Genomic DNA, 27,724 nt, shown 5'->3' with positions numbered 1-27,724 from the left:
AAAGAAAAGCAGCCTTGTTTTATAGAGTGATGAGAACAGGCATATTGATCGTATCTGTTACCCCAACTCATGCAGGCTTTAAGAATTTAGACCTTGTGGTGTAGTCTACGACACTGTAGCGTCAATAAGGGTAACCAAAGACATAACACAAGCCCATAAGAAATGCGTTAGCGCTCGCTAATCACTTGTGGCCATATCGTTCACATTATCTTATATGAAGACAGAGCTCGTGGTTTTCAATCGAGACCAGATGCACTTTTACGCACTCTGTCTCCAGCCCTCACACTCGGCGCGCTTTTTACGCACACTGGATATTTGACTCCTCGGTCCTCGGCACCATGTCAAACGTCAGAAACGCAAATTATTCTAAAGGAAGAGGTTGTGTGCCATTCATTTCGGGCTCTTGAGTGGGAGCCCGGTTGTTTTCTCGTCGTGGAGAAGGGATGACCAACTCGTTAATGGTTTCAGTGGGATTTCCATAGCTTTTCTTTTTTCTTCTTCTTCCTCCATTCCGCTTCAGTAGAACTTCGACCAAAGAGGGATTTATAACTTCGGGATTTACTTGAAAACCGCGGATATCTCTTTCAGGGATAAATCAAACAATGATGCCTCTTTCTTTTCTCTGCGCGTTCTGCATGTGGATAAGTTTAGTCTGTCCATCGCTGGGAACGAGCTTTGTTTATCACTTCCCGGGCATCACTTTGCAGCGGCAGCGCATCAAATCGGAACAGAGTGGCGTCACGGGACCGCCGGGTACTGGATCCCGAACCCAACTCAGGTGCGCACACACTGGAGGGGTTGTAACGATTTAACGAAATTTATTGTGAAATAAAAACGGATCTAGTGCGAGATCATTGCTCTCTCTCGCTCTATTTCTCTCTCTCGGTATTAATCACGATAACATCTCTTTTATTCCGTCTTTTAGGAACTGGTGTCAGTACACTGTTTTCAAAACAGTGTCTTGTCAGGTGCACAATGGGACTGAAACCACAGTGCAGAGAGTGTTTCAGAACTGCCGGTGGCCCGGACCCTGCTCCAAAGTCATCAGGTATACTTTTGACTCCAGTCAAGTCAGATTCTTCACTGGTCTGTGATGCAGATGCAACTTTGCTTTTTACAATAATTCATGGGAGCGTGGGAGGTGCTGCCTGGTGGCTGGGGCAGATTTAGTGAATAAGTGGCTTCAGGCAAATTTAGGCATGGAGCATCTTTTGTGAAACACTTACATCCCTAATCTGGCTGAGAATGTCTGCCAGAAGAGGATCTTCAAATAAAGTGATACTGTTAATGCAAAACAGCAGAAATAATTGTCTGAAAGTCAAAGTTCTGCACACATATTTATGTATGTATGACTGAAGCACTACCCACACAGTGAAATGAAGAGTTTCCACTGAAAAAGGCACTGAACCTCTCTGAGAGGTACGAGGTTGCAAAGGAAATTGTGCGTAATTGTATTCCTAATTCAAAGCTTGCAAGGCTCTTTGGTTCTTTATAATTATCTCTCTCTCCCCCCCCCCCCCCCTCCCCCCCCCCACCTCCATTGGGGTTCCCAGTCTATTGTCCACTATACCAAGAAGCAAAATACTTCATGTTGTATGTGTGTTTGTGCATCACGTGTCCATAAAGTCAGAGAGTGTCTGTTCCAGCTACAGGACTGTGACCAGACCGTCATTCAGGACTACCTACAAGCAAGTCACTGCACTGGAGTGGAGATGCTGTCCAGGATTTGTGGGAGAAGAGTGTCGTGAAGGTGAGTTTCTTCCTTTCTTTCTTTTGCATGATGCAGCCTTGCTTAGACTTGGACTCGAGGAGCTGTAGGGTTTTATCTGAGACTAATTTTCCCAGGGACTGAAACAAAGGCCATGTGTTATGCCTGGACCCATCTGCATCTTTTTAGCAGAACCATGCAGCTTTACCCACATCAGTTTCTCTTTTATATGTTTGCTGGTGTAGTCGGGTAGGTCGCTAATCCCGTGTGCCATATTGTGCGGCAGTCTTGATACAATTGTAGAGTTGCTTTGAATTAAGACTGAAAGCCTGTGTTGGGTTGCTTTGGGGAACTGGGACAGCAGGAAATCAACGGTTGAAAGAGATCCTGTGCACTCTGGTTTTGTACTTTTTTCCTTTTTTAAAAACATTTTTACAGCCATGCATTCAAGACGCTTCAGTGCCTGGAAGGAGGATTAGAATCACATTCTTTCTCCTTGTGTGTCTTTTCTGTCTCGCTACCATACACACACACACACACACACACACACACACTGATGTTACTCTTTTAACTGTAGTCAGCAGCAGAGGCAGCTGTCTCCCTGAATATCCTCTGAGCTAATAAAGTCAGAAGAATGAATGAAAAAAGGTCAGAGGAAGGTCCAGCAGAGCAGCTTGTAAAGTGGGTGTCTCGATTATGGGCAGCGCTGCTCCAGAATGCCACAGACCGCAGACTCCAGGCCCAGTAAAGACCAAAATCTTCAACCAGAGGCGAGTCACTGCAGTCAGCCTAAAGAAACAGTGAATGAAAGGAGGTCTGGTGCAGGACTGCATTTGACATGAAGTGTTTCAAAGAAAGTCTGGAGCTGCACTGGCTGAGACACAACTGTTTTAAAATGCACATTTATTTGAACAGATTTTGAATGAAATTATTAAGTACATCCACCAGCTTGGTAAATATTATGGGGAGCTGGCACAGCCTGTCAAAATTAGTCCAAGATTAACAATTACCTCAAAGAGCATGTCGCTTATTGGTCATAATTACCCCCACCTTGTTCCATTTTGCAGGATTATTCATTGTTGCCCTTGGATGGGCAAGATTTCCACAAAAACACATTTTCATACAAGTGGAATAAACACAGAAATGATTAGAAATCTGGAAAAAGGCTTTAAGATTAGCTGTATCCACCGAGTCTGCGATGCCAGAGATTCTGGTTCACTTGAGACCAAAGTGGTTGCAGGAGTGTGAAGAAGTAATCGGACTGTTTATTTAACGTTTGCTGAAATGTATTTGCACTTTCTAATGGGGAGAAAGTGCGAGAAAATCACCTCCATATGGTGAGACAGAGGGCCAGGTTGGACTCGGCGAGGAGACCTGAAAGGCAGGGGCTGATGTCACTGACAGTCTGTTTCACACTGAGGAGTGGAGGGAGAGCTGGGGGGGCGGGGGGGGGGGGGGGGGGGGGTCGGTGTGTGGGAGTCAGGCTGCTGGAAGAGAAGAGAAGAAGAGAAGAGAAGAGGAGAGAAGAGAAGAGAAGAAAAGAGAAGAGAAGAGAAGAGAAGAGGAGAGGAGAGGAGAGGAGAGGAGAGAAGTGTATCTTTCCCATAATCCTGCTGCCCAGACAGCAGCAGACCAGAGAGGCCACTCTGTGAGAAAGTGGCCCCACTGAGATTAAGGAGCATGACACTCCTCCTCAAGGTCCTTGTAACATACGTGACCATGTTAGGATCAGGCTACACCTTTGAAACAAAGACTTCTCCTCATATAGTTTTACACCCGCCTTACCTCAGAAAGCATAGCTGCAAGGAGCAGGGGAAAGGTCAGGAAACACGGCTGTTAACAGTGACAGGGAAATCACATTTATGCTTTTTCTTGCAGCATTTCTGGGACGTGCATGAAATAGCTGCTATTATCTATAACAAACAAATAGTTTTGGAAAGCTAATTAATCCATCTAGCTTTTTTATGGCTCTTGGCGTCATGAATTTGGTACGACCACCTTTGTTCTTCAACACAGACGGAACTCGTTTAGATAAGCTTTCTTATCATTTCTGTAAGCAGTCTTCGGGAATAGTTCTCCAGGCTTCTTAGAGGACGTTCAGAGCTCTCTGTTAGGTGGTGACTGCCTGTTGTTCTGTTCTGCACTCCTTCAATAATGCTGAGGTGCGGGTACTGAGGAGGCCAATCTGTGACTGATGGTGCTTGTTTGCTTGTTTTTCTATCCAGGGATGATTTTACTCCACCGGCAATGTGTTTGGGATCATTGTCACGCAGCAGAAAAATGAAACCATAGCCAATTAGAAGGTTTCCAGGTGGTGTTTCATGGTGGACCAAAATCTGATCTGAATCCATTCTGATTAACTGACATCACTGGCTGATGACAGAGCGTCCACCATACTTTACAGATGTCTGTAGACATTCACCGCTGTATGTCTCTCCTGCCCACCTCCGTACATGCTAACAACTTCAAGCGAAAGTTACCTGTTGCTACTGATTTTCAGTCCATTTCTTGCGTAGTGTTTCATACCTCAGCCTTTTCCCTCTGTTTCCTTTAATATGAATGGCTTCTTGACAGCCACTATTCTACTGCAGTCATTCCTGATGAGGCTTCACTGAACAGCAGAGGGGTCATCTCTCAAGTCTTGTGTCAGATCTTCACCGGATTTTGTTTTCCTTTTTCTCAAGAACATAACTTTCAGATAGTGTTTATCTGCTGTACATATTTTTAGTTTTTCAGACCTGACGCTTCTTCTTTCATCCTTCTTTTTATCCTCCTGCTTCCCACTGTTTCTTTAAGGACACGCTGCACACCATGCTGAGACATGCCAAGTTTTCAATCAATAGTTCTTTTAAAATCACCGTATTGGTGAAAAAATACTATTTTGTTTCTGTCAAACTGTGTTATCTTTGGCATTTTTCGTGGATTCAACTAAAGAAATGGGAACAAATGATGTTTTTGCTGCCAGTAACAAAGAGCCTAAAGATCCCATTTAAAATTGGTTCTTTGCTAAGTTGACTTTTATGTGTAGACAAAACACTGGTTCACCCCTTAAGTTTGTGAAAATGGTGAAGTACAAGGACTGAAAATGAGGAAAAAGTAATCAATGTCTACAGTCTGGAGAACTAATGCTCAAGACCGCTTTAAAAGATGACAAGAAAGTCTAGCTCTTTGTAAGAAAACTATAAAGAAATTAGGGTAACTTGAGACACTTGCATACTGCTGTTGACCTCTTTGGTTGCGCTCGAGTGTTTGAGACACAGACAAAATTTACTGTCTCTCCAATCAGTGTGTCAAATGTCACAACTTGTTCTCCAGCCAGCAAATAAGACATAAATACAATGCTGGGGTAAGTGTAGGAATGCCAACTCTGCTTTCCAGTTGCTGTTCTTGTAATTTACACAACAAACAGTTTTGAGTTGCTGAAGGTCTGAAAGCAAGTCGCGCGTCATGTTTGTGAACTCCTGACGTGAGAAGTAGTTATGTTGCATAAGTTATGACGCGTTTTGTTTTTGCATTTTGTTGATGTTGTTTTGGGGCTCAAATAAGCAAGATCTAACAAGAATCAGAGGATCAGGTATGCAGATTCACTAGATAGGTTAGCTATTTATACTGCTTCCAGGCTTTATGTTACCCGAGGTTAACCATCTTCGTGTCACAGACGTAAGATATGGTATCAGTGGTCTCATGTTACTGTTGGCAAGGAAGCAAAAAAAGCACATTTTCCAAAATATCACCATGTTCGCTGATGATAGGAGTCCGAGTGTGAGTTTGCGCACTCATGTTTGAGTCTGTAAGTCACTTGGGCGACACTGAACATGAAGCCCTGTGTAGCAGAAAACTGCCGTTGGGGCACAGAGCCAGCTGTTTTATTGAGAGGAAAGAGGACAGCTTTAACCAATGAAGATGACATCACCTCTGGTTTTGGTTTGATGGAGTTCTGGCTCGACTTCAGAGGCACCCGAGGCCCTCAGAGATGTACAGACAGAGGACCTAGAGAAGGCGAGAGTCAAATTAAGGCAGACGAAGATGTATAGATGCTTGTTTCTCTAGTTGTTTCCTTTTTCGATATCCTGAATCATTTTCCGCATTAAATTAATACCTTACTGTCTTTTCTTTAATCATCACTCTTTATCAAATAATCTCAGAGTCATTAATGAAGATGACTTGGAGCTGCTGTAAGTGGAGCTGTTTTATGCTTGATCACATTCTATTTAAGGCGATATCATTCATTCCCCGACAACAGAACAAATAGAAGCTTTGGAGTTACATGCTCAGTTGATAGACAGAATAATAAGCAGTTTGACAATTTACTACTTATTAAATCAACATTTTAAGCAAAATAAATGCAGCGCACCCCAGACTTTCACCCCTTGTTTGGAAATTTACTGATTTTCTTTCTCGCATGTAAAACTAAACTGAGCTTTTTTGTATTTTGGACCCTAAACTTGATTATATCACCAAGATCTTTAACATCATTTTACCTCTAAACACTTTGTTTTTGTATATATCTCTCTGTGACAACCTTTTAAGACTGAAAATAATCCTGAAGCTTGCAGCCAAACTCTAGGGCCAAGCTGGTGTCAGAGTCTGGATTTTTGTGCGTTTGCTAATGGAAAATGGGTGTTTTCTCGCCGCGCTGACACCCTGACCCGTCAATATTTTTGACAGCCTGGTCTGTGCTGGCTGTGTACCGTGCATCTCAAGATTTAAACGCTGCTTTTCAGCAGAGTTATGCTAACGCATGACGGCATGGAACACATTTAGGAGAAATGTGTTCGTAATTTCCTTGCCCCCTCCCCTCCACTCTGTCACAGCGGCACCCCGGCACCTATCTGCACACATGATCATATTTACTGCAAGGATTTGGGGTTTCCTCTATGTATGGGGAACATAATCCTAAAGGAATTAGAGACAGGCCCTGTGCTGATGAGAGCGGTGACCTTTGATCCTGTGAAAAAGCTCAGGAAAAGGGGGGAAAAAGGGGGGGCGGTTCACTTTTTTTGAAGCAAAGTTAACGATGAATTTCATTAACGTGGTGAAAAGGTGTCTGACAGCTCCGGATGTCAAATGTGTTAACTTGTTAACGCTGCAGCCATAAAGTTGCTAAAGTCACTGTTTCCCCTCTGCAGCTAGATGAGGAGGAAGTGTGTTAAAATGCTTTTTTGGAGGGATTATCTTGAACACCAGCAATATTAAATATCATTCAGAAATAGCGTCAGATTTTTTCCATTTTATCATCCGCTGCCATCCCCGTGCAGGCCTTTGCTCCTTTGCCCTCTCTTTTTCTTGCCACTGCTGGGCTCTTTATCTTCTTATTCCTTACCGCTTTCCACTTATCTGACTTCCTATGTCCTTTAGATCTCCTGCTTTCCTCTCCTTGGAGTAAAGCGATAAAACAGAACCGTGTCCCACATGTGCTCCCCTAGACTGCAGCCTCTGCAGAGTGAGGACTTGACTGATGTCTCTGTTACATTTCAGGTTGCACTGAAATATAGGTCAGAGGGTGCCCTTTGACTTGCAGGGAGCTATGGGATAGCAACACTGTTCCTGCTCCTGGTCTGATCTGCCTGATGGATGATGCTCTGTTCATGCTCCTTCTGCAGTTTTTCATTCATTTCCTCTTCTTATCAGCGGCTCTTCCTGCCTTTCAGTGATATCTTAACATATGTCCCTCTATCTGTCTGCAGCTCCACACATCTGTTTATTGAGAGCTGTGCAGGTAAAGTTCCCAAGGTCCTAAAAAGGCTCCTTGAAACGTTTCCACAGTCATGGTTTCCATATCTGAGATTTGGTGTAAACTGCAGATTTGTTTTACGGTTTTATTGGAAGCAAACATATTTGCTCACTGGATCAGGTTACGCTCAGAACGAAAGGGCTTGTATGACATGCTGCTCATCAGAAATTAAGAGCTTCTAGTAAAAAGAGAAGGAGAGCGAGGGGATCCAATACCGCTTAAAAACTGAGGTCTACCCTCGACTTTAGAAGATGTTGTAACACACAGATTCTAGGTGTGTCATCAAGGGAGAATTGAAGGGGAAAGGGACCTGACTAAAAAAAAGTTAAAGAGGGAAAATCAGTCCAGTGTCCCACTTGCAAAAGGGACAGAGGCCAACGCCAGCACTGCTACAGGTCGTCTGCCCTCTCTAAAGGCCGACCACTTCCACAGGTGTCAGCGGGTCTCCTCTTAAACCCAGAAACTCTGTACGGAGCAGACCGAGAATCACTCCTGCCTGAGCAAGCCAGCTTTGCCTTATCAGGCTCTGACCTCCAGTGAGAAACAGCAAAGTCTGACTCAAGTGTTGCAGTGTGGAGTGGAAGCACAGTGAAACACACCTGTCTTCAATTAACCCAGCCCAAACACAGCCATTGGCTCACAGCAATTGTGAAACACACAAACACAAACATATAGACACACACACCCAAAACCACTTGCAAATCAGCCCACGGCTGCCCACGGCAAATGTGGTGGAGAGTTAGCGCGCAGATGATACTCTTCTGTTACACCGTCTCTATGGTTTCACGTGAGCAGTAATAGAAACAGTTCAGTTCAGACCCACTGCACTGATGAATGTAAATGAATGAAAAGACTGAGATCAGTTGAACTGAATGGTGCACGAGTACAAAGCGATTCAGTCTGCAGCTACTCCAACACACAGTCTCTCTGTAAAGATAATAAAAAAAACATTACAGCAAAAACTCTAAAATATGCGACATAAAACCATGAAAACATAAATACACGGTGCAAATGATTCATAAAATGGCTCGGGTAACGGTTGCAGAGCAAAGCTTGCAATGAGGTAGTTATAATTATAGTTAAAACAGGTCTATGGGGGCCTCTTGATGGACTGATTAAGTGCGTTTGTAGCTCTTGTAGTAAAACTGCCTCTGAGCCTCGAGGTCCGTGCATGAAAGGCTCTGTAGCTTTACCAGATGGGAGCAGTTCAAATAGACTCTGGCATGAGTGTGCAGGGTCCTTAAGATGCTGGTGGCTTTCCTGAGGTGGTGTGTGTAAACAAATAGAAGTTCAGACTTTAACTTTCTCCTTTTGAGAAGAAAAGAAGACTACTCCACCCAGAAAGGTGATGGGGAGGTAGTTTCTGAAGGCATTCGACCACCCAATGAGCACAGCCAGCTCTCTGTTTGTTTACCGCACTCACCATTCGTCTGGACTGTGTGAGGATGTAAGCATTCACAAGGCAGGCAGAAAGTGCAGCTGAGGCTGATAAGCTGCCATTTTTTTTTGTAGGCTTTTGTTTTATTAACCCAATTATTGAACATAATGATGGCAGTAAATGAAAAGTCTTTACAAAGGTGTTACAGTTGATCCTTAGAGGGACATAAATGTCTCTGTGAAATATCACAGAGAGACATTTCAGACCAAACAGGAATGAACTCCCCGAGAAAGTCATTAAAATACATCCTTCTGCTGTGAGCGTGAACATTTGCACCAGATTTCATGAAGAGTCCGTCCAACAATGGACATCATTTCTGTCAAGCACGTCCGTCTTTACTGCGATGGACTAACAACCTGTCCAGGTTGTAAATAAGTAGATTAATTGTTTTCCGTCTTTATTTTATAGTTCCATCCCTCTTACAGTGCTTCTGCTATAACCTGTCGCCTCTTTCTCTGTTTCCACCCTTTCCTCCTGTTCAATAACTCTTAAAGAAACAACATTTGAACCTCAGAAATGTCCGTCTTTCAACCGATCACTCTGCAATCATTTCTCTGAGCAGCGTCATCTCATAGCACGACGATGGCTTTGTCTCTGTGCACCAGCAGGCTCATCCATCTCCAACATCTCAGCGGCGGCGCAGCAGTGTGTGCTGCGTTGGCTGACAAGCTGGGCGATGCGGCACGATGATGGGATGGCGGCGGATGCGTCCTGACAGCACGAGGGAAATCGCTGAAAAAAATGGGCTGTTTTCTCAGATTTGAAGAGATTCATTTTGATGCGTATGCCTGCTGAGTAGTAGCATTTCGAGAGGGAGAATGTCAGATTAATACCAGCTCATCATTGTGGTTTTAAAGTCCATTATTTCGCCATCACAACATCCCCTTCTTCGTGCAATAACGGCACCGTGGACCAGACGCCAAGTATCTGTACTCTCATAGTTTTTATGGTTTATAGAAATGGTGTGTGGCCTGTCAGCTGGCATCACAACGAAAAATGCTAAATGGTCCCACTGTGGACTGCGAGGCATCTAGATTTTCCAAAAAAGCCCCATTCACCGTCCACCAGCCACCGCCGTCAAAGTGGGTGTGTGATTTAGTGAGTGAGAGCTTGCGGCTGGGCGAGTGTGTGTCTGTGTGTGTGTGGGTGTGTGTGTTCTGTGCCAGCTGTTCTTCATGCCAGCAATTGCTGACCACTTGCTGGCTGGGTCCGACACACAACAGGCCCCTGGGACGCGGCCAGAGGCTGTCCGTGGTCTGCACAAACGCACACATACACAAACACACAGCCTGCGTGCACAGTTGTCTGTTTTTCTTGGTGATGAGAGTTTTAAGATGCTCCAGGAAGATGTTTCGGCGTATCCCCACTCTGCACTCCCCACACGGTGAAAATGACCGTCCCCAGCCGTGTGCGTCATGGTTTGTTTTGTGGTTGAGGTTGTCTCTGTAGGTGTTTGTCCAAAAGAAAAAAGAGAACCTGCAAAAAGGAGATTTGTCTTTGATCTATATCCATGTCTAATGTAGGAAATGTAGCTGTCTCAACACTTGCTATGCCCGCAGTCTGACTTCCATGCTTGCCAAAATAGCCTGCGCCTTGCACCGCAGATCAAACAATGGGGATGATTCATTAAACTAGTTGTAGGTTTCTTGTTTTCATTCTTTATCTCCCGAGAGTATATGAACCTATTTACACTCGGATCTCGTCCTGGGGCGGGAAGGTTTGATGCTGCGAAGTCAGCCTCCTCGTCTCTCACTTCTCAGTGCCAGACTTAACAGCTGATCTTATCGCATAAGACCAACGACAGGTTTGCTTCCACAACATGTTATTTATGTTTATGCAATTCATTTTCATGGTGTATTTTTGTGTGACTTTAAGTCTGTGGTAATTATGTAATGTATGTTGCTAAAAAATGTGCTCTTTTAATTCCATCGTGAATTCCTAATAATATCTGATAGGATGTAGCATCTGAATCCATGGAAAAACTGCTTAGACTCAAACTCCCTCTTGTCTTTGGTGCAGGAAAGTTCCCTGTTTTCTCAGTTTGTTTTTTCTCCTCACAAAAGACAACATGATCCCGAATCTTTCCCACGAGCCGAGCGCGGTCCAAGAAAAATAACCTCGGCTTGTGTTGCCATAGTGTAATTATGGATCCAAACAGACTCTATAGCTGCGGTCCCTGCTCTAAACATCAGCTCGATCACAGCGGAAGTTTGGTTTTCTGAAACCAACATAATTAAATTCCAACTCTAGAAACAGAAATCCCGCCCACCACCTTTTGGGAACAGCAAGAAAAAAAAATGTCTTCTTCTGGTTTACATTTATGGTAAATTGACTTAGTTCTGGTGTTTCCTGTGGTGAGTGTTTATAACATAATGAGATGTGGCTGGTTTATTTCTGGTCCTAGATGGAGGCGAGATAAAGACTGGACATGTTAGCTCATTAGCAGTGAAGAATGGAGCTCAAGAAGCTGTTTTGGGCGAGGCAGAGACACTCATTCCTGCAGCAGCTGACAGGACACAAGTCTCATGCAATTAGTTCACAGAGGCCTGATATAATGTTGAGCAAATCTACCCTCACTGGCCACTTTATTAGGTACCATGCTAGCCCCATGATGGGCCCTCTTTTACCTTCAGAAGTTGATCAAGTCTTCGTGCCATAGATTCTACCAAGGTGCTGGAAACAGGCCTGAGAGATTTTCGTCCACACTGACATATTGACACTGACAGTGACAACACATATTTACTAACAGGTCATGTGTCAATCAATGATATCCTGCACTCTCATTTCAATAGATCACCTGGAAGGTGAGAAAAGTCCAGCTCAGGTCTAGCTCACTTCACCTGTAGTTGCTTGAAGCTGCTGAATACCAGTAATTTCCATGGAAATTTAAAGACATTAGGTGTCTTCATAAGACAAAACAAAAACACTAAGATAACCTTTTTTCAACTTGCTGGTGACTAAAGTGTCCATGAGGGCGCAGGATGTTAGCAATCAGGCAGCTGTGGCTCAGTAGGTAGAGCGCTTTAGCTCTTCATAGTTCAATACCTAGCTAGCTTCTGTAGTCTACATGTCGTAGTATGTTTGGGATGTAGGTGTGTGAATGTTGCCTTTAGACATAGAATAAAGTAGTGTGAATGGACGGGGGTTGTAGTAAAAACGTGCACCGAGTGCTTAAATAAAGTAGGAAAGCATTATACGAGTACCAGACCATTTTACCATATATATGTGACAGGGTAGTAAGGGTTACCTAGGCAACTGGAGCCTGGAATGTGCTTAGTGACCAAATGTGAGCTTCAAGGCGACCTGTGTGGGTGCATGTTAAGCTTTTCGTGTCATGCAGACCTCCTGGTCTCATTGAACACATGCCTCAAAGCCTCCTGATGCACGCTGGGATGACAGATTTTGCCAATCCAACTAAGACTAATACCAAAGACTGTTTAATTTCAGTTTATTTTACTCAGTTTTGTATGCACACAAATGCTTAAGTTTTCATCTTTTTCAGCACTCTTGTTTTTATTATTTACAACCATTTTACCTACAACAGTGTAACATGAGGGTTCGTCATGTGGTTCTAAATGTCTCTAAACGATTATAAACAGCAAGATGGAGACAGATAACTTCACTCTCAGCACACTTCAGCCCCATGTGTCCTCACTAACCAATCAGAAGCCAGGAAATCTTAGACTCAGGTAAATTCAGGAAAACCAACTTGGCAGATTCGACACGCAGTTATTACTGCTTTGAAAGTGCATGCGTAAACATTCAGATATGTAGACATGTAAATATCAAATATAAATGAAAATGTGCACAAAAATAACTCTGTAACCCTCATAAAGACATCTTTGTATATCAAACGACATATAACGACATTACTTTTATGCTTTACTGGTTTTATATCTCTTGGTGTTCATTTTGCTTGCCTCTCGTCTGTGGTTGCTACACCTGTCTATTGCACTCAATTTGCATTAATTATGGCTCTTTTTGTAAGTTTCTAACTCACTTTGTGTCACCTGCTGCTCTTTCTCGACATTCTGAGTCTCTTTTCCATTGTCTTGCATGTCTTTGTGGTTGTTTGTTGGATTTACTAGCGCTTCTGTTTGAAGTGTTAACTATCCCTTTGAACAGAGGATCGGCACCAGGTGTTTCCTGACCCTTTGTGCACAATAGGCTCATTCAGAAATCGTTCTTTCTGCTTCTAGGTGACATGAAACTGTCGGCTTTGCTGTGGCACTAAAGGAAACCTCAATTTTTTTGTGCATGTTTCTGTGCCAATCCATGGTATAGCTTTTGAGAGACTTAAATGTGAATGCTCTGACCCGTTCCCAGACAGAGATGAGCTCTAGTTTGGCTGAAAACTAAATGTTGACACATCATCACTGATTAGCTCCTGGAATGCATCACAGACTGATGTACTGTATAATAGAGAAAGAGTGTCAGAGGGTGGAGACTTCCTCTGGGCTGATGATGAGTAACTATGGGGGGAGATGAAGGCATATCATCTCATCAGTCCTTATATTGTGGAGCCCATGATTGCCCACAGTCTCACTGTTGTGTTCTTCTTTCATGTCCTTAGAGTCTCTGAAGAAACCTCAGTGCTTTCAGTCACAACAAACAGCTTATGTGGGGTCAGCGTTTCAGCAGCTTTCAGTATTTTGGTTGATACATTTTGAGGAATGCGTTTTGGGTTTAACTGTCGATTGTTGTTTCCGTCTGTGGCTACACTCCAGGGTAAAACTCAAGATGTTGAAATGAAGCATTAAGAAACTTTACCCACGCTGTTTGACACGGCGCAGGACTGGGCGTACACAACTGTGGACTCACAGATGATCTTTAGGTGCTCGCCGTGTCCTATTTTAGTAAAGCGCAAACCTCAGCGGCTGCCATTAGCACTCCGCGCGCTGCGGGCAGACCAGAGCTCGTTTGGGTCATTTTTGTTGTTGCATTGGCTATTTCATGAGCACCAGTTGCTCCTCGTTATAGGTATCCCTGCTATGACCACAATGTGGGTGGGTCCCATCTGCGGGACTGACAGCTGACATTCCACACTTCTTATGAGCCGTGGGCTCAAGGAAGGCTTGGATATAAAACAAATGCAGGGCTTTTCTTTGAAACTATGTTGTTCTGGGGTTTTTTGCATCAAAGCTAATGTAGTGTATCCAAAATTGCTGCACAGCCAGAAAATATATAAGTAAGCCTATCTGTGGTTTAGTGGTGGCTAAAATGGTGCAACCTGTGTGTGAGAAAGAGGACCAAAATAGACTGAAGGTAACCAAAGCCAAAACCAGTAAAGCAAATACGCATAGATATTTTGGTAAGAAAAACTTACCAAACTGACTTTTATTGACAAGTATTATTATCTTGTCATTCAATGGCACATAAAAATGTCTTTTTGTTGTTCCTGCTTGGACACTTAGTTCCAGGGTATCGTTTTGTACCTCTGCCTAGTAGAGGTCCAACATGCTTTTTGAGCCTCAAACCACAGCTTTGGCATTTTAATAATTTCTGTCCAATTTAAGACATTATGCAAAACCCTCTCAAAAATCTTTAAATTACTATCCGCCAACTCTGTAACCATCACGGGGGACGTCTTATATTGTAAACCATGAACTCAAATGGTATTTGTGCTGGTGGCTCAGGTGTTAAGGAAGGTCTTTTTATCATAAGGTCGCAAGTTCAACTATAATTCGTTATATATCAGTATAAAAACCAAAGTTACAAAAGAAAATAATCTGCAATACATTACCAGTTAAGAGTCACTATACTGAATCAGGAAGTAGTAGTTAATCTGTACTTAAGTTATTAATCCACGTTACTGATCTGGCAGATTTCTGTGTTTAACTGTGTTACTAAATCATTGTTTTGGGATAAGTCATCAACAGCCCAGTGAGAGGAAACCTAAACCACAAACACAGCCCTGACTCTTTCCCCCATAAAGACTGACATGTTAATATAGATAATAAAGATGTTTAGTTTCTGGATTTTTCAAAGGGTACCTGCATAGGCAATGACCACCCTCGCTAAGTTCTGATGCATGTTCAGAAAACAGCTTCACAGGTTACTCCTAGTAGGCTTTCAACTGGTTAATATCTACTTGGAGATTTCACTTCAAATTTATCAATTCCAGACTTCATTGATTTATTTTAGAATAAATGTTAAGATACTGTCCGTCCGTCCATCCATCCATCCATCCAGTTTTCTTCGTATCCAATTCAGCACCAGGGTCGTGAGGGTGGCCACCTGTCACAGGGCGAGTGGTATGATACACCAGGTTTTAAGTCTGTTTCATTACTTCACCTGTTTCAAAAATAATCCCAGTGCAAGATTCAAGTATAAAATACAATCTAACTAAATTTTTAAGAAAATACTGCAACAGATTTAAAGAAAACATATGAAAAAGTGATGATTTTTGCCCTGCTCCACTTCTACAACGAGTCCGGAGCCTTTATTCTTCAGCACCAAACAGCAGACAGAGTCAGTTAGAGACCATAGATGCTGAACACCGTGGACCGTTCAGCAGCTAAAGAGCTGGAGCTTTCTGTTAAGAGGTGGTGGAGACCAAAATCAGAGCTAAACAGAGAGTGAACAGTAAACTTCGATTCACCAAGCGGACACAAATACGACAAATGAAGGATGTTTCTCTGTTTCTGTGGTAGAACATTTTCACCACGTGATTTAAAAGCTAAACACTTTGTCCACATGATGACTTGTCGTTTCTCTCCAGCGCCTCCAACTGGCCAAACAAGCTCACTGCGAGTTAATACACATGCAGTGTTGCGAGCGTTTAGAGCAGAAGAAATGCGTACTCTAAAATAAACCGAGTGGGTGACACTGCCTCAGCTTCTGAAAAACACTGGAGCTCAGTGGCAGGGTGAATCTGATTTATTTGGCACTAGATGTTGATTTTGGCTGCGGGCTTTGTGTGTTTAGCTTTTCGTGGGATAAGAAAACATAAATTAAAGCCAATATGTTTTCATGCGCTGCTTTAAATGGTTTGGGTATCTGGAGGAAGATGTGAGTGTGGGCAGACAGACAGAAGCACGCAGAGCTGCGATGCAAGCGAGAATTTCATGAGAAGTCCTGACAATATTTATTCCCTGAGCAAGTGACATGATTTAAGGAGGAATTCATAATAAATTCTCGGGTCTGGTTTGATGAGCATTGTTCTTGTGTATCTTGGCCTGACCTGCTCTGTGTGAGATGCTACCGACGGTGCCAGGATGAAAAAAAGAAACAGGAATGAAACAGACAAGGCGGAGAGGAGAGAATAAGGAAAGACAGATGGCGAAGAAGCAGCGTGTGTGTCTGCTGTAATGTGGAAACATGTCTTTCTTTCTTACAGAGTGCATGAACTGCACCAGCTTCAATGACATGAACAGCAGAATAAATGCGATAGAAAAAAAGGTAAAGAAAATCCGTCAGATCCATCCATCCTGACAGCAGAACGCTGTAAGTGTTCGCAGTGGATGCTTAACAGATGTGTCAAACATCTGCCTCTCTGTTTCCAGATCACACTCTTAGAAGAGGGATGCTCAGCTCTGCCCACAGCCAGTAGTTTACCAGGGGGCTCAACGGACAATGAGGTGGACACATCCCGCCCCACTCTACCACCAGGTGACAACACATTCAAGTGCACTATTTTGGTCATATTTCAAGGGAAAACTTTCTTCCTAAACCTCTTGGTTTTTGGATTGTTGAATTGATGAACCAATCAGTGTGAAGATACTACTCTGGGCTTTATAGGAAATACTGTTAGTCATTCTTCTGGTATTTTTACCTCCCAAACATTAGTCAGGGAATCAAGTGAATGTAAAACCGATTAATCAATTATGAAAATAATCAAAAAGTGAAAAATTTGCCTCGGAGCAATCAGTGTTTTTTTTTTATTTATTTATTTTTTTCTCTCTATCATGTGTTGTGCATGTGTTCTGGTGTGATCTGATCTGGTGTGTATACTGTGGAGAGGAGTAAACACGCAGCGTGGTGTGATCAAATTTATACTTTCTGGCCAGCAACCATCTGGCTGCAGACAGAAAAGGAATTAGATGGAAGATGGAACAAATTATGGCGCTCAAGGTTTTTGATAAGGGTTTTTTGTCCATTGTTCTTTGTGGAGTTAGATGATCACTTAATTCTGCTTTTCACTCATAACCGTCTCTTTCTCTCTCTCTATTTAGGAGCATCAGGAAACAGAGGGCCTCCAGGGCCAATGGGACCTCCAGGGCCTCCAGGTTCTACAGGACTTCCAGGTCTACCAGGGTCTCCAGGCATTTCTGGACCTGTTGGTAAAAAAGCAAAAACATTTAGCATCATTTAAACATGGTTTGCGAAATTATTGCTATTGAGCTTTTTTATTAAAAATTTAACTCGTTCTTGTTTAAAGCTGAGCTCGCTTATTTTTCCTTGATGCTCAGGACCAAGGGGAGAAAGAGGTTTTCCTGGAGAGATCGGTCGACCCGGCCCCCCTGGCCCACCAGGTCCTCCGGGTCCTTCAGAACCGAGTCCGTTTCCTGTCAGAAACCGGGGCGACGTTTTTCACATGGACCATCAAGGTAGGCGATTCCACGTCAAATGTGCTATTTCACAGTAACTTAGAGCTAAATTCTCCCAGATGGGCTCAAATGAGAGCATGATAGAAGTAGAGCTTACCCATATGGATGAATTATGACCCGAGAACTATTGTAAAACCATTCGAGCATTACGTTTTTGGACGGTCTGAATTGGTGCCATTACCTCAAGTCCATTTCTGCAGTTCATCCTGCACCGGGTCATGTGCTTCATGCTCACATATCTCATGTTCTTGTCAGGCAGAACATGAACCCACCGGTTTCTCTACATGGAAAATAGTTTAAAGGGGAAACAGGTGGAAGCACAGAGGCCGTTTTTAGAAAAAGACCCAAACTTGCAACGGAGAGAGTATTGTTTCTCTTCCCCAGCAGGGCTGGCATAGATTTATTTTAATTGTTTCCGTGTGCGTTTGCTGCTGCAGAGCCACTGTTTACTGCAACCTCGTTTAACACAGTTGGAAAGCGTTCATCTAAATCACAAGATTAGGCTTGGGAGTTTTAAAAAGACTCTTGATTATAAAATACACGACTCATTTTTCATTCTTTGTTTCCAGTTTAGTACAAAGTCATTCATTTGTACACTCGCTGCACAGATCGACACATGCAAGGGTGAAGCTTTGGTATTGGTTGTTAACATGAAAGCATTGCTTTTTTTTATCATTTGCAACATTTAAGTGATCATATCTTTTAACAAATAGGCAATAGAAGCGCAATACATATATAAAAACATTACTTCTCTGCTGTTGAACACTTCACTTTGACCACAGGGAGGCAGTAGGAATCCATGGTATAATCATTACCTCACGAGGACTGCTGGCTCTGATTAGGCTTTTGGCTTTGTCTGCCTTTCTGAGCCCGGGACTGTGTCTGCGGGTCTGGAACTATGTAGATTTGGGTCTGTGGGACCATGTAAGCTGAGGGGGGCCAACTGGCTGTAAATCAGACCTAATTTGTTAGCTGTCAGCACAACAGTCTGTGTTTTGGGGGAACTGGCCACGGCCCCGAGCCAAAAGCTGGGCTGGCTTTGAACAAGGGAGGAGATAGTCTGCCACTCATGTGGAGTTTCTTAGGGAGGCAGCCAGGCTCAAGGAGACTGTAGCATTAGAAAATTAGTTCCAGAGGGAAATCTGCTCCATCTAGAGCCGTACAGTGGACTGCAGCCATAATGTAACAGTGCTGTCTCAACACGGGGGAAGACTGACACTGAACATATGTTGAAGTGGTGAGGAAGTGTGGCGTGGTTTCAAACAAAATTTATACTTACAAGTGTACTTTAAAATATCCAACATGTTGAGAACAAGACATGACTTCCACCTCATGCTTGCTTTCTATGAAGACAGATCATGTCCAGGCATTTGTTACTCCGTTAAATGGGACCTCTTTGAGATCAACCAGCTGTTCATGTCCATCACTTGCTCACAGGATGTATTCCAGCTGCTGACTGCTGGGGAAACTCTACCGTCTGGCTGGAGACCCCCTGATGTTTTAACTCTTGTGTAGGTTTGAATTAAACACCCTATCACACGACGTATAGGCTTTTTGATTCTCCACCAGGGTAGCGGTACATGTATTCAACAACTGGACGATATACTGTAAATAAAAACATATTTTTTAAGACGTGTTTGAAATGCTCAGAACACAGCAAATAAAACCTGGAAGCAGATCTGGTATCTTTAGGCTCTTTCTAAATCTGCAGGTACTTTTGTAAGTATATGGACAGTGACTCAATTTTTGTAGTTTTTCCCTCTTTATAGCATCACAGTAGATTTTAAATCAACGAGTCGAGATGTGATTGAACTAAAATAATTGTAATTTATAAAGATTATTTGAAAAATAGAAATCCTTCGCGGTCAATGAGTACCTCAAGTCTGGAACCCATGGACGTCACCAAATGCTGTTTGCGCTGCAGGACTTTCGTGCAAACACCTTAAGTTGCTGCTTGTTTGTTGGACTATCTGCCTTCAGGTTTGTCTTCAGTAACTGAAAAGCATGGCCTGTCAGGTTAAGAACAGTTGACTTGGCCTTTGCATTTACACTTTTTATGTCTAAATAAAAGTGTAATAAACTTGTAACTGTGAGGGTGTATCTGTTTTTATAAGAAATTTGCTCCAGTGTCCAAATTGCAGCGACACGCTTTATAGTTGCCACTGAATGAAGCCTACTTCACACCAACATTGCTGTCTTTGTAGCTCTAATAACCACATGACTTCTGGCAAGCACCAGCACTGCAGTCATGGAAACTTTGGCAAAAGTAACTGACTGGTCAGTGTGTTGCAGCCGGTGAGTCACTTCAGTAGATTATTCACAGCGTTGATTAATGACGGTATTTATACAAAAACAGTTAAATTTTAAGTAAATGGGAAATGGGCCACAATCTAGAGGAAAATTTAAAGGACTTTATTAACATTTCGACTTTGCTGACGGTGTAAATATTTGCATGGCTGCATATTAGCAGATGATTTATTATAAAAAAACACACTCCAAATGATAAGCTGCGGTGAACTCACCTCTTGTTGTTTCAGATGCTCAGTAGATCCGATGTTTATGTTTCTAATCTGTTTTGTTTTCCCTTGCAGAGGAGAACCCCATCCATGCCGTTCTCCAGGAACCTCAGGTCATAGCCGGTCCTCCCGGTTCAGTCGGCCCCTCAGGTATGAATAAAAGCTGTTTTCTGCCCTCAGTCGTTCAGTGCAAACACATATCCCCCAGGCACAACTATAGCAGGCCTGGGTGAGCAGGCGACGCATCATTGCTGTAGCGTCGTGGGTTTGAGTCCGGCCCGGGCTGTTTTCTGAATGTCATTTCCCTCAATTTCCTGTCTGGCCTAATGAAGGCCAAAAAAATTGAATGTTATCCAAACCTTCATTGTTTACATTCTCAGCACAGATTAGTACAACTAAAGCAAATCTTTCTTTTTTTGTTTTTGATGGTGTTGTGCCTAAAATATGAAATGTTTTTTTACATTAACCTTTGACTGGATCCCATCACTGGATCCAAGTCTGGATACAATCAGTGGTGGAAACTGACTGAGTCCATTTACTCCTGTGTTTTACTGAAGTAAGATTTCCATGTACTCGTAAAGCTTCTTTTGGCCGTTCCTTGATTCACAAAGCGGGCAGCTCCACATGTTTGATTCTGCAGATTTTTACACTGGAAGCTCTTTTTGTGACTCAACCCACGAAGGATTTGTGTCTCCTCCTGGTATCAAATCAGGGATCTTTCAATTGTCACCGTTTAAACCGTTAAACTAGTTACGAATTATCAGTGCATGAGACAATAATACATATCTATTCAGTTTTCCCTATGTGAAAAAATTGCAGACTAAACCTAATAACTGGCTTTGTCACACTTAGCAGCAAGAACTGTAATCAAGTGTTTGTGATAACTGGAAAAGAGTCTTTCACATCGTTATAGACAACTTTTGGTTTTAATTCAGCCACAATGGAGGGTTTCCAAGCTTTAGCAGCCTGTTTAGGGTCATTTGGACTTTGAATAGGCCACTTGGAGCCATCCAAAGGTGGACTTGCTTGTGTGCTTTGAATCTGCTACATAACTCGAATGTGCTTGAGCTTCAGGACATGAACTGATTACTGAAAATTCTCCTTCAGGATTTTTTGGTAGAGAGCAGAATTCATGTTTCCATTAATTATCCATCAAACTAGCACCAGCATGTTTGACTGCTGGTATGATGCTCTTTTTGTGAAATGCTGTGTTAGTTTTATGCCAGAAAAAAATTTGAGATGGTGATTTTTTAAGTATTGTAACTTGGAACTCTCCCATAAATGCCATTTTTGTCCAATCACTTTCTTATCATATGAACTCTGACCTTAACTGAGGCAAGTGATGCCTGCAGATGTTTAGATCTTGCTCTGGGGTCTTTTGTGACCTCTTGGATGAGTCGCCGATGGGCTGTTGGAGTAATTTTGGTAGGTCGACCACTCCTTGGAAGCTTCACCACTGTTTTCTCCATTTGTGGATGAATGTGAATGGTTCCTATTGTGGTTCACTGGAGTCCCAAAACCTTAGACGTAGCTTCGGGACTCTTTCCAGACTGATAGACGTCAATGGCTCAGCAGTTCTTGAGGTTTAATGAGCGTGGCATAACGTGCTAGTGTCTGAGGTTTTTTATCCTTCTTCACTTTGTCAGACAGGTTCTGTGTAAGTGATTTCTTAATTTAACAGGTCTGGGAGCAATCACCTCTGGGTGTGGCTAGTAAAGTTGATCTCAGCTTTCCAAAAATGTGGTTAATCACAGTCAATTTATGATTTAACAAGGTGGGGTAGTAACTTTTTTCCCATAGGGCCAGGTGTGTTTGGATATTTTTTCCCACTTTAATAAATGAAATCATAATTTAAAAACCATCATGTTTTATTTACTCAGAGTATCACTGGCCAATATTAAACCTGTATCACAAAAAAAGCCCTAAAAAATCAGGAAGCGAGCAAATACTTTTTGACAACACTGTATTTGTAATGTTAGGTTATAGAATGATTCAAACTGAGCATTTTTACATTGTAGAGGTAAAAACTTCTAAATACTTCTTCAGCTGCGGAGCCAAAAAGTAATTGTTGTAACACTTCATAATGAAAACAATCCCGTAATAGCTCTGGAGTATAAGCAAGACATACTGCAGTTTGAAAACACTGATACAAAACGTCTAAGTGCGACTTGTACTCGGGGGTAAAAATGAGAAAAACAAAAGATGACACGTGGGTAATTATGCATCTATTTTAAACTCTGGTGAATCCCTCTCACAGGACAATATAATCCTAATATTGACTGCGTTAAGTTTTTACACTCTGAGCCCAGATTAAATATTTGCCATTCATCAGTTTAGCTCAACGTGAATGCATTTGTGAACAACTCTGCAGGTGCACCAGGAGAGAGAGGACCTGCAGGGATACCAGGTCTGCCGGGACAAAATGTGAGTTTCTATCACTGAGACTGCTGCACAAAGTTAACAGTTATGTATGACTGGCATCGCTAATCCGTGTCCTTCTCTTTGTCTGACACGAGGGCAAGGAGGGCCTCCCAGGCAAGCCCGGCAGTCCAGGCCCTAAAGGAGATCCAGGGGAGCGGGTGAGGCTGCTTTAAAAAAAAAAAAATCATCCTCATTATTGGATTATCGGACAGGCTGAGCATATTTGTTGCTGATGAGCTATCAAAATGCTTTTTGTTCTACGTTTTGTAAGTGGCCTTCGCTGTCATGCAATCTTAAACACATTAAAGGTGAACGAGCTTTTCTTCAAAGACTCACTCCAAGCCGTGACTAATCCTCTTCTCTCTCTCTCTCGCTCTCGCTCTCATCCAAGGCCAGGCCTCACTAATCAGTGCAGCCATGTCAGGTCCCCTCTGCAGTCAGCTCTCTACTGGGCCTCTGCCTTTAAACCTGATCCCCTTCCTTTACTAGCTTGATTTAATGATTGGATATCGGGTGAAGAGGCAGATTAGTGAGGGGATAAAAGTGCAGGAATCTTACGTTTTTTTTCTCTCTCTCTTCATTTCCTTTGCCAGGGACCCCCGGGTGCCACAGGCGAGCAGGGCCTACCTGTAAGTAGAAAATTATTCTGCTGCATAAAATACACACACACTCACACATAGATAACAACATTATTTCACTCTGTGCTCACAGGGAGCACCCGGGCCAAAAGGAGAGCCAGGAGAAGGATTGAACGAGGTAAGAGGCGAGAGGGTGTTTTGTTTTTTTTTTCTCCTCCTGACCTCATTTGAAAAACTATCCCAAATAAACATGCCGGTGCTGTTCAGGGCGAAGCCGTGCAGCAGCTCAGGGAGGCCCTGAAGATCCTGGCTGAGAGGGTCCTGATCCTGGAGCACATGATTGGCATTCATGGTGAGGAGAAAAACAGCCAGACAGGAGAATTATTACATTAAAGGAACAAGTTGACATTTTGTGGAAAAAACACTTATTCATTTTCAGGCAGGGAGTAAGATGAAAAGACTGATACCGCTCCCAGGTCTGCCCCTTAAGTTTGAAGCTGCACTCACCTGCACTCACAACTAGCTGAATATAGAGAAAAGACTGGAACCGGGACCCTAGAGTGTTAGAGAGGAAATCCCCACCAATCAGATGATCCCCTATAAGCAATCAATTGGCAATAGTGGGAAGGAAAAACTCTTTTAAAAGGAAGGAACCCCAGAACCAGCCTCAGGGAGAAACATGACCAGTTAGGATGAAGGCAAAGAGGAAATAGGGGTAAACAACAGGGAGAGAGGACAAAACATCCTGAAAAATGACACATTCACTTACACAATTTTAGGTACAAACATTAAGAGGTATGCACTGGACTTTCTCTTGATGCTAAGCAGTTTTCAGGCAACCTGGATTTTCCTCCAGGTCCAGATAGTGTATGCCATTTGCAATCCCTGGTTGCTAAATAATTAGCTTTAAAAGGTGCTTTAGTTTTCCTCTTTGGCTGGTCACGCACTCCCCCACCTTTCTTAGAGCTCATCATACTCTAATGTATACTTATTGTTTTCCAATTCACTTATATTTTTATGTTAGTTAGTGAAATAAAACCTCCATTTTCTCCATTCTGGTGTCCAATTTGTATCACAGCCTGCATGAGAGCGGTGTCAGTCTTCTCTTCTAATTGCTCCAGAGAGCAGTTTAGATGAGGGATCCTAAAATATCAAATGATTCCTGTTAAGCAGTGTTTATAGATGAGCATTTTCTCGCTGATAGCTGTTTTTTAATCTGTATTGTTTTACACAGAAACCTCTGAGGGATCTGGATTTGGCAGCGTTTCAGACCCGCTGTCTTTCACTGCCCTCAAAACCAAACGCCTCCAGCCTGTTCAAACTCCAGCACTGCGCGAGAGACAAAGACGAGTTGCCCTTTAAGAGGATCGTCTAATTTGGATGCTTTTGTTAGTAGTTGTGGAGGATGTTGCAAACTTTTGCATAACTGGATATGTGATTTATCTGATTCCTCATACCTTTTTTTTGTTAATGTATTTTTGTTATAATGGCCTTCTTTGACACACACAAAAAGTACTGTTGCAAAAATTAAGCTCTATACAGACATGAGATGTTGAGCATTTCTTCCATATAAAAGGCTCCCCCTCAGCCTTTTTCACCCTGTTGCTGCGTGATCATAGTCTGCATAACCTCGGCAGAAGCACTTACATGTTGTTATACAATGAAATATCATCTCATAAAATGTTATGAGCCTTTTGGCATCTTTCTTTCCTCAGATAAAAGACTGCCTAGTAAAGGCATCAATTCCCTTGGCTGAGGTTGCAAAGAAGCTCAGAGCTGGACTGAAAATATACTATTAAGTGTCAAACATGTTCTCGGAATCACCTCGAGGTTCATCTTCTGTGCCTGTCCAACATATTTCTTACCCTCCTTTCTCTCTGTCTCTCTGCTGCTCTGCCTTGTTAATACTGAGGTAAGACATGACAAGCTGCCAAGAATATCTGCTTAAAATAAGGCTAGGTGAAATGAGTAACATCTGGAGGGGTCACATCTGGAAAGCTAAAGGAAGGGGATGCTGGAACCGGTGAATTTTAGCCTGGAAACAACAACCGCCGCCTGGCCCCAGTGCTCCTTCATGCAAATGCTGTCAGGGGACTCTACTTGTCAGGGTTACATTGACTTCTTCATAAACTGCCTCTGAGATTTCTTTCTAAACTGATATGATTATTGTATAACAAGTCTCCGGGAGACCCAGATGTTGGTTTCTGAATAAAGCTCCGGCCTTGTCTGGTATTTGTTTTCTAGATTACAAGCTCCTTATGTGAAAGGCATGTTTGGAAATATGCCGGTGCGTTTTCGTGCCAAGAACTAGAGCTATGATCAATACCACTCTCATTTCTGTAGGTAAATATTAAACAGCTTTCCTAAGGTTAAGAAAAAAAAATAGCACAGCTGGGGATTACGGTGCTGCTCTCACAATCTATCATCTGTTTGGTTTGCCTCAGTTTGAGATTTTATGAATTTCTGACAGCCACAATAATTTTCCATCTAGTGAAGAACTAAATGAAAAACTACAGCTCTGTGATCTGCTGACATCTTAATAAAATCCAGTATTAACACCAGTGGATTTACGCTTTTTGTGTGGTCTACCGTTTCACTTGTTAACAGGCTGTGAAAAATGTGTAACACAACAAAAGAATCTAATTACCCTCCGATCTTCCTGTATCCCTGACACGGTGAAATGTAATAACAAATATACCTTCCTCATAATGGCTTTTATAACCACAAAATGACATTTTCACACTTCTTTTTTTGTACAGATGTAACATAATTTGTTTCGTGTTGTACAGATAGAACATGCTAATGATATTTCAGGTGCTGATAGATGGATTTACTTAGTTTTTATGGGTAAGCAAAGTGTTTCTTACCGTAGCAGGCTGTGCTCACAGCCACACCTGTGTACCTGAGGTGACCATATACGTTAATCATACCACGACCTTTGGCATCGTGCTCATCCAATAGTAAAAACAAACAAACTGATTTTTAAATGATGCAACAATCCTTTATTTGTATGACACAAAAGGAAAGGGATATTAGGTCGGTTTAAAGTTAAGCTGCAACTTCCAAGGCTAATAAATGAAGCCAGTATGGTGTTCTGATCACAGCATAGTTCCTCCAACGGCCACTTGAGGCTGGATCAAAAAGTGAGTGAAGGCTCCTTTACAGTGACAGCATTGGTTGTGTTGCTCACTGACTTTTGATGTCACACAAGTCCCGCTGCAGGTGCACCAGACTCACTGAGGTCTTCTTCTCAGAAAACAAACAAACAGCGATGATGTTGAGGTTTTACGCACACGCAACCATGCCATTAATTTATTAGCCCTTTTAGAGACATGATGATCATGGGGACAGTGGAGGGATAAGCTACCAGTTGGTGAGTGGTACCAATCAATTGCTAACGTCCCAGCTACAGAGAGAGACCCGTCAGAGACCCCAAACTGTGCATTCTCCAACCACTTGGTAGAAGTCTTCTTGGTTTCTAGCAGACTGACACAGTTGCCTGTAATTTGCAATTGCCAGCTGCTCTCTGAGCTTTAGTGAAAGTGCTGAGGCACAGCTTTTACTCTGAAGGCAAACGTTCTCTGTTTCCAGTTTGTGTCGCAGTTTCTCAGGTTTTACTACCTCTTGGCAAGTAGTCAGTACTGCTTTGCAGACAAGTCGATGTCTTCCATCCAAACTAGAAGTGGCTGCTAGCAACCGCGCAGTAATAAGCCCCACAACCAGCTTTGCCTGGAAGCAACTGGCAGCATCCATACTTTTTTTTTTTCCTATTGATCGTTGGTTGTATCACATCCAAAATGATGGGCAACTCTCAAGAATTGTGCACATGATGTGACGTGAGACATCTCTATGGGAGAAGAAGAAATCAAACCAGGACACAAAGAAACTGCAGAGGATTTTTCTCCAGAAAGTTTCACCTTTTCAAGCTGTTGTGGAGTTGCCCTCTTAAGCACTGCAATATCACTGAAATGGCAGTGAAGGGCAGCAGGATTTTACACCGCAGCTTGCACCAGGTTACAGAAAGCTGAGCGATGGAGGACAAGCTGAAATTACACCAAACTGTGGCTCATGGCTCACTCCGTTTGCAAAGGCGACCATAAGCAAGCTCACAGAAAAACTTCTCCTTTCATAACAGCTTTACAAGGTCATAACTCATAACTCTTTATTAAGCCTTAAAGTTTGCATTATTAGGAGCTTTAGCTGCTTTGAATGACAGGAGGATATTGGTCCCAACTACTTGTAGAATTGGACCTCTGAGCTGTGCTTGTGGTGCTGATCTTTTCTGTAGGATTTTTAATCCAAACGTTATTTCACATTATTAAGTACAGAGTATCCAAGAAATTTGTAATCCAGTTTTTGTGAATAAAATTGTACTTTTTATAAGAATCTGTGGATTACTAATTGACATTAATTGGCAGGGACCTGTGTCATGTGATGCATCATTGCAGTAAACCTTGCTAAACAAGCTTGCTAGCATTAGCCAACCAGGCAACTAATACAAACTTTGAGTCAAGGCCTTAAAACAGGTCTTCACAAACCAATCAAACCTACTATCTTGTGTCCATCTTTATATACAGTCTATTATTGTTCAGACATGAGAATGTGTTTTATCTCTTTCTACGACTTTTGGCAAGGAAGCGAGTTTACGACAAGATCCGAGTTTTGATCTAGTCGTTAATCACGACAATAGGCCGATCTGTTTGTCTTCGGTGTCATAAGTAATCATATGTTTTGGAGTGTTGAGTCTACCTTTTAAATACATCTGTTCTGGTGTGTTTGT

The 27,724-nt window shown here is 42.6% G+C and overlaps 1 protein-coding gene across 2 annotated transcripts; it reads left to right on the top strand.

Moving 5' to 3' along the window:
• Nucleotides 1–261: 261 nt before the first annotated feature.
• On the top strand, nucleotides 262–25,495 carry col26a1 (collagen, type XXVI, alpha 1). Of its 2 annotated transcripts, none has more exons than XM_087851525.1 (14): nucleotides 262–778; nucleotides 926–1,048; nucleotides 1,653–1,750; nucleotides 16,220–16,281; nucleotides 16,386–16,491; nucleotides 17,055–17,162; nucleotides 17,292–17,429; nucleotides 20,021–20,095; nucleotides 22,317–22,369; nucleotides 22,462–22,524; nucleotides 22,960–22,995; nucleotides 23,078–23,122; nucleotides 23,212–23,296; nucleotides 24,179–25,495. In XM_087851525.1, exons 1-14 carry the CDS (start codon nucleotides 603–605, stop codon nucleotides 24,304–24,306), a joined length of 1,296 nt encoding a protein of 431 aa, XP_087707651.1. In that variant the 5' UTR covers nucleotides 262–602; the 3' UTR covers nucleotides 24,307–25,495. The 2 variants fall into 2 exon arrangements, with proteins under 2 accessions (XP_087707651.1, XP_087707650.1); XM_087851524.1 differs by having other exon boundaries at nucleotides 1,647–1,750.
• The last annotated feature ends 2,229 nt before the right edge of the window (nucleotides 25,496–27,724 follow it).

Source organism: Neolamprologus brichardi, chromosome 14, assembly GCF_056152115.1.
Source record: "Neolamprologus brichardi isolate AB-2024 chromosome 14, ASM5615211v1, whole genome shotgun sequence".
In the NCBI taxonomy this organism is placed as follows: domain Eukaryota; kingdom Metazoa; phylum Chordata; class Actinopteri; order Cichliformes; family Cichlidae; genus Neolamprologus; species Neolamprologus brichardi.
This window is presented reverse-complemented; position numbering and strand designations above follow the sequence as displayed.

Coding starts and splice junctions, on each gene's coding strand:
- col26a1 (XM_087851524.1), top strand. CDS start 603: ATGATGCCTCTTTCTTTTCTCTGCGCGTTCTGCATGTGGATAAGTTTA. Junction 1,751..16,219: donor GGGAGAAGAGTGTCGTGAAG/GTGAGTTTCTTC, acceptor TCTTTCTTACAG/AGTGCATGAACTGCACCAGC. Junction 22,996..23,077: donor CAGGCGAGCAGGGCCTACCT/GTAAGTAGAAAA, acceptor CTGTGCTCACAG/GGAGCACCCGGGCCAAAAGG.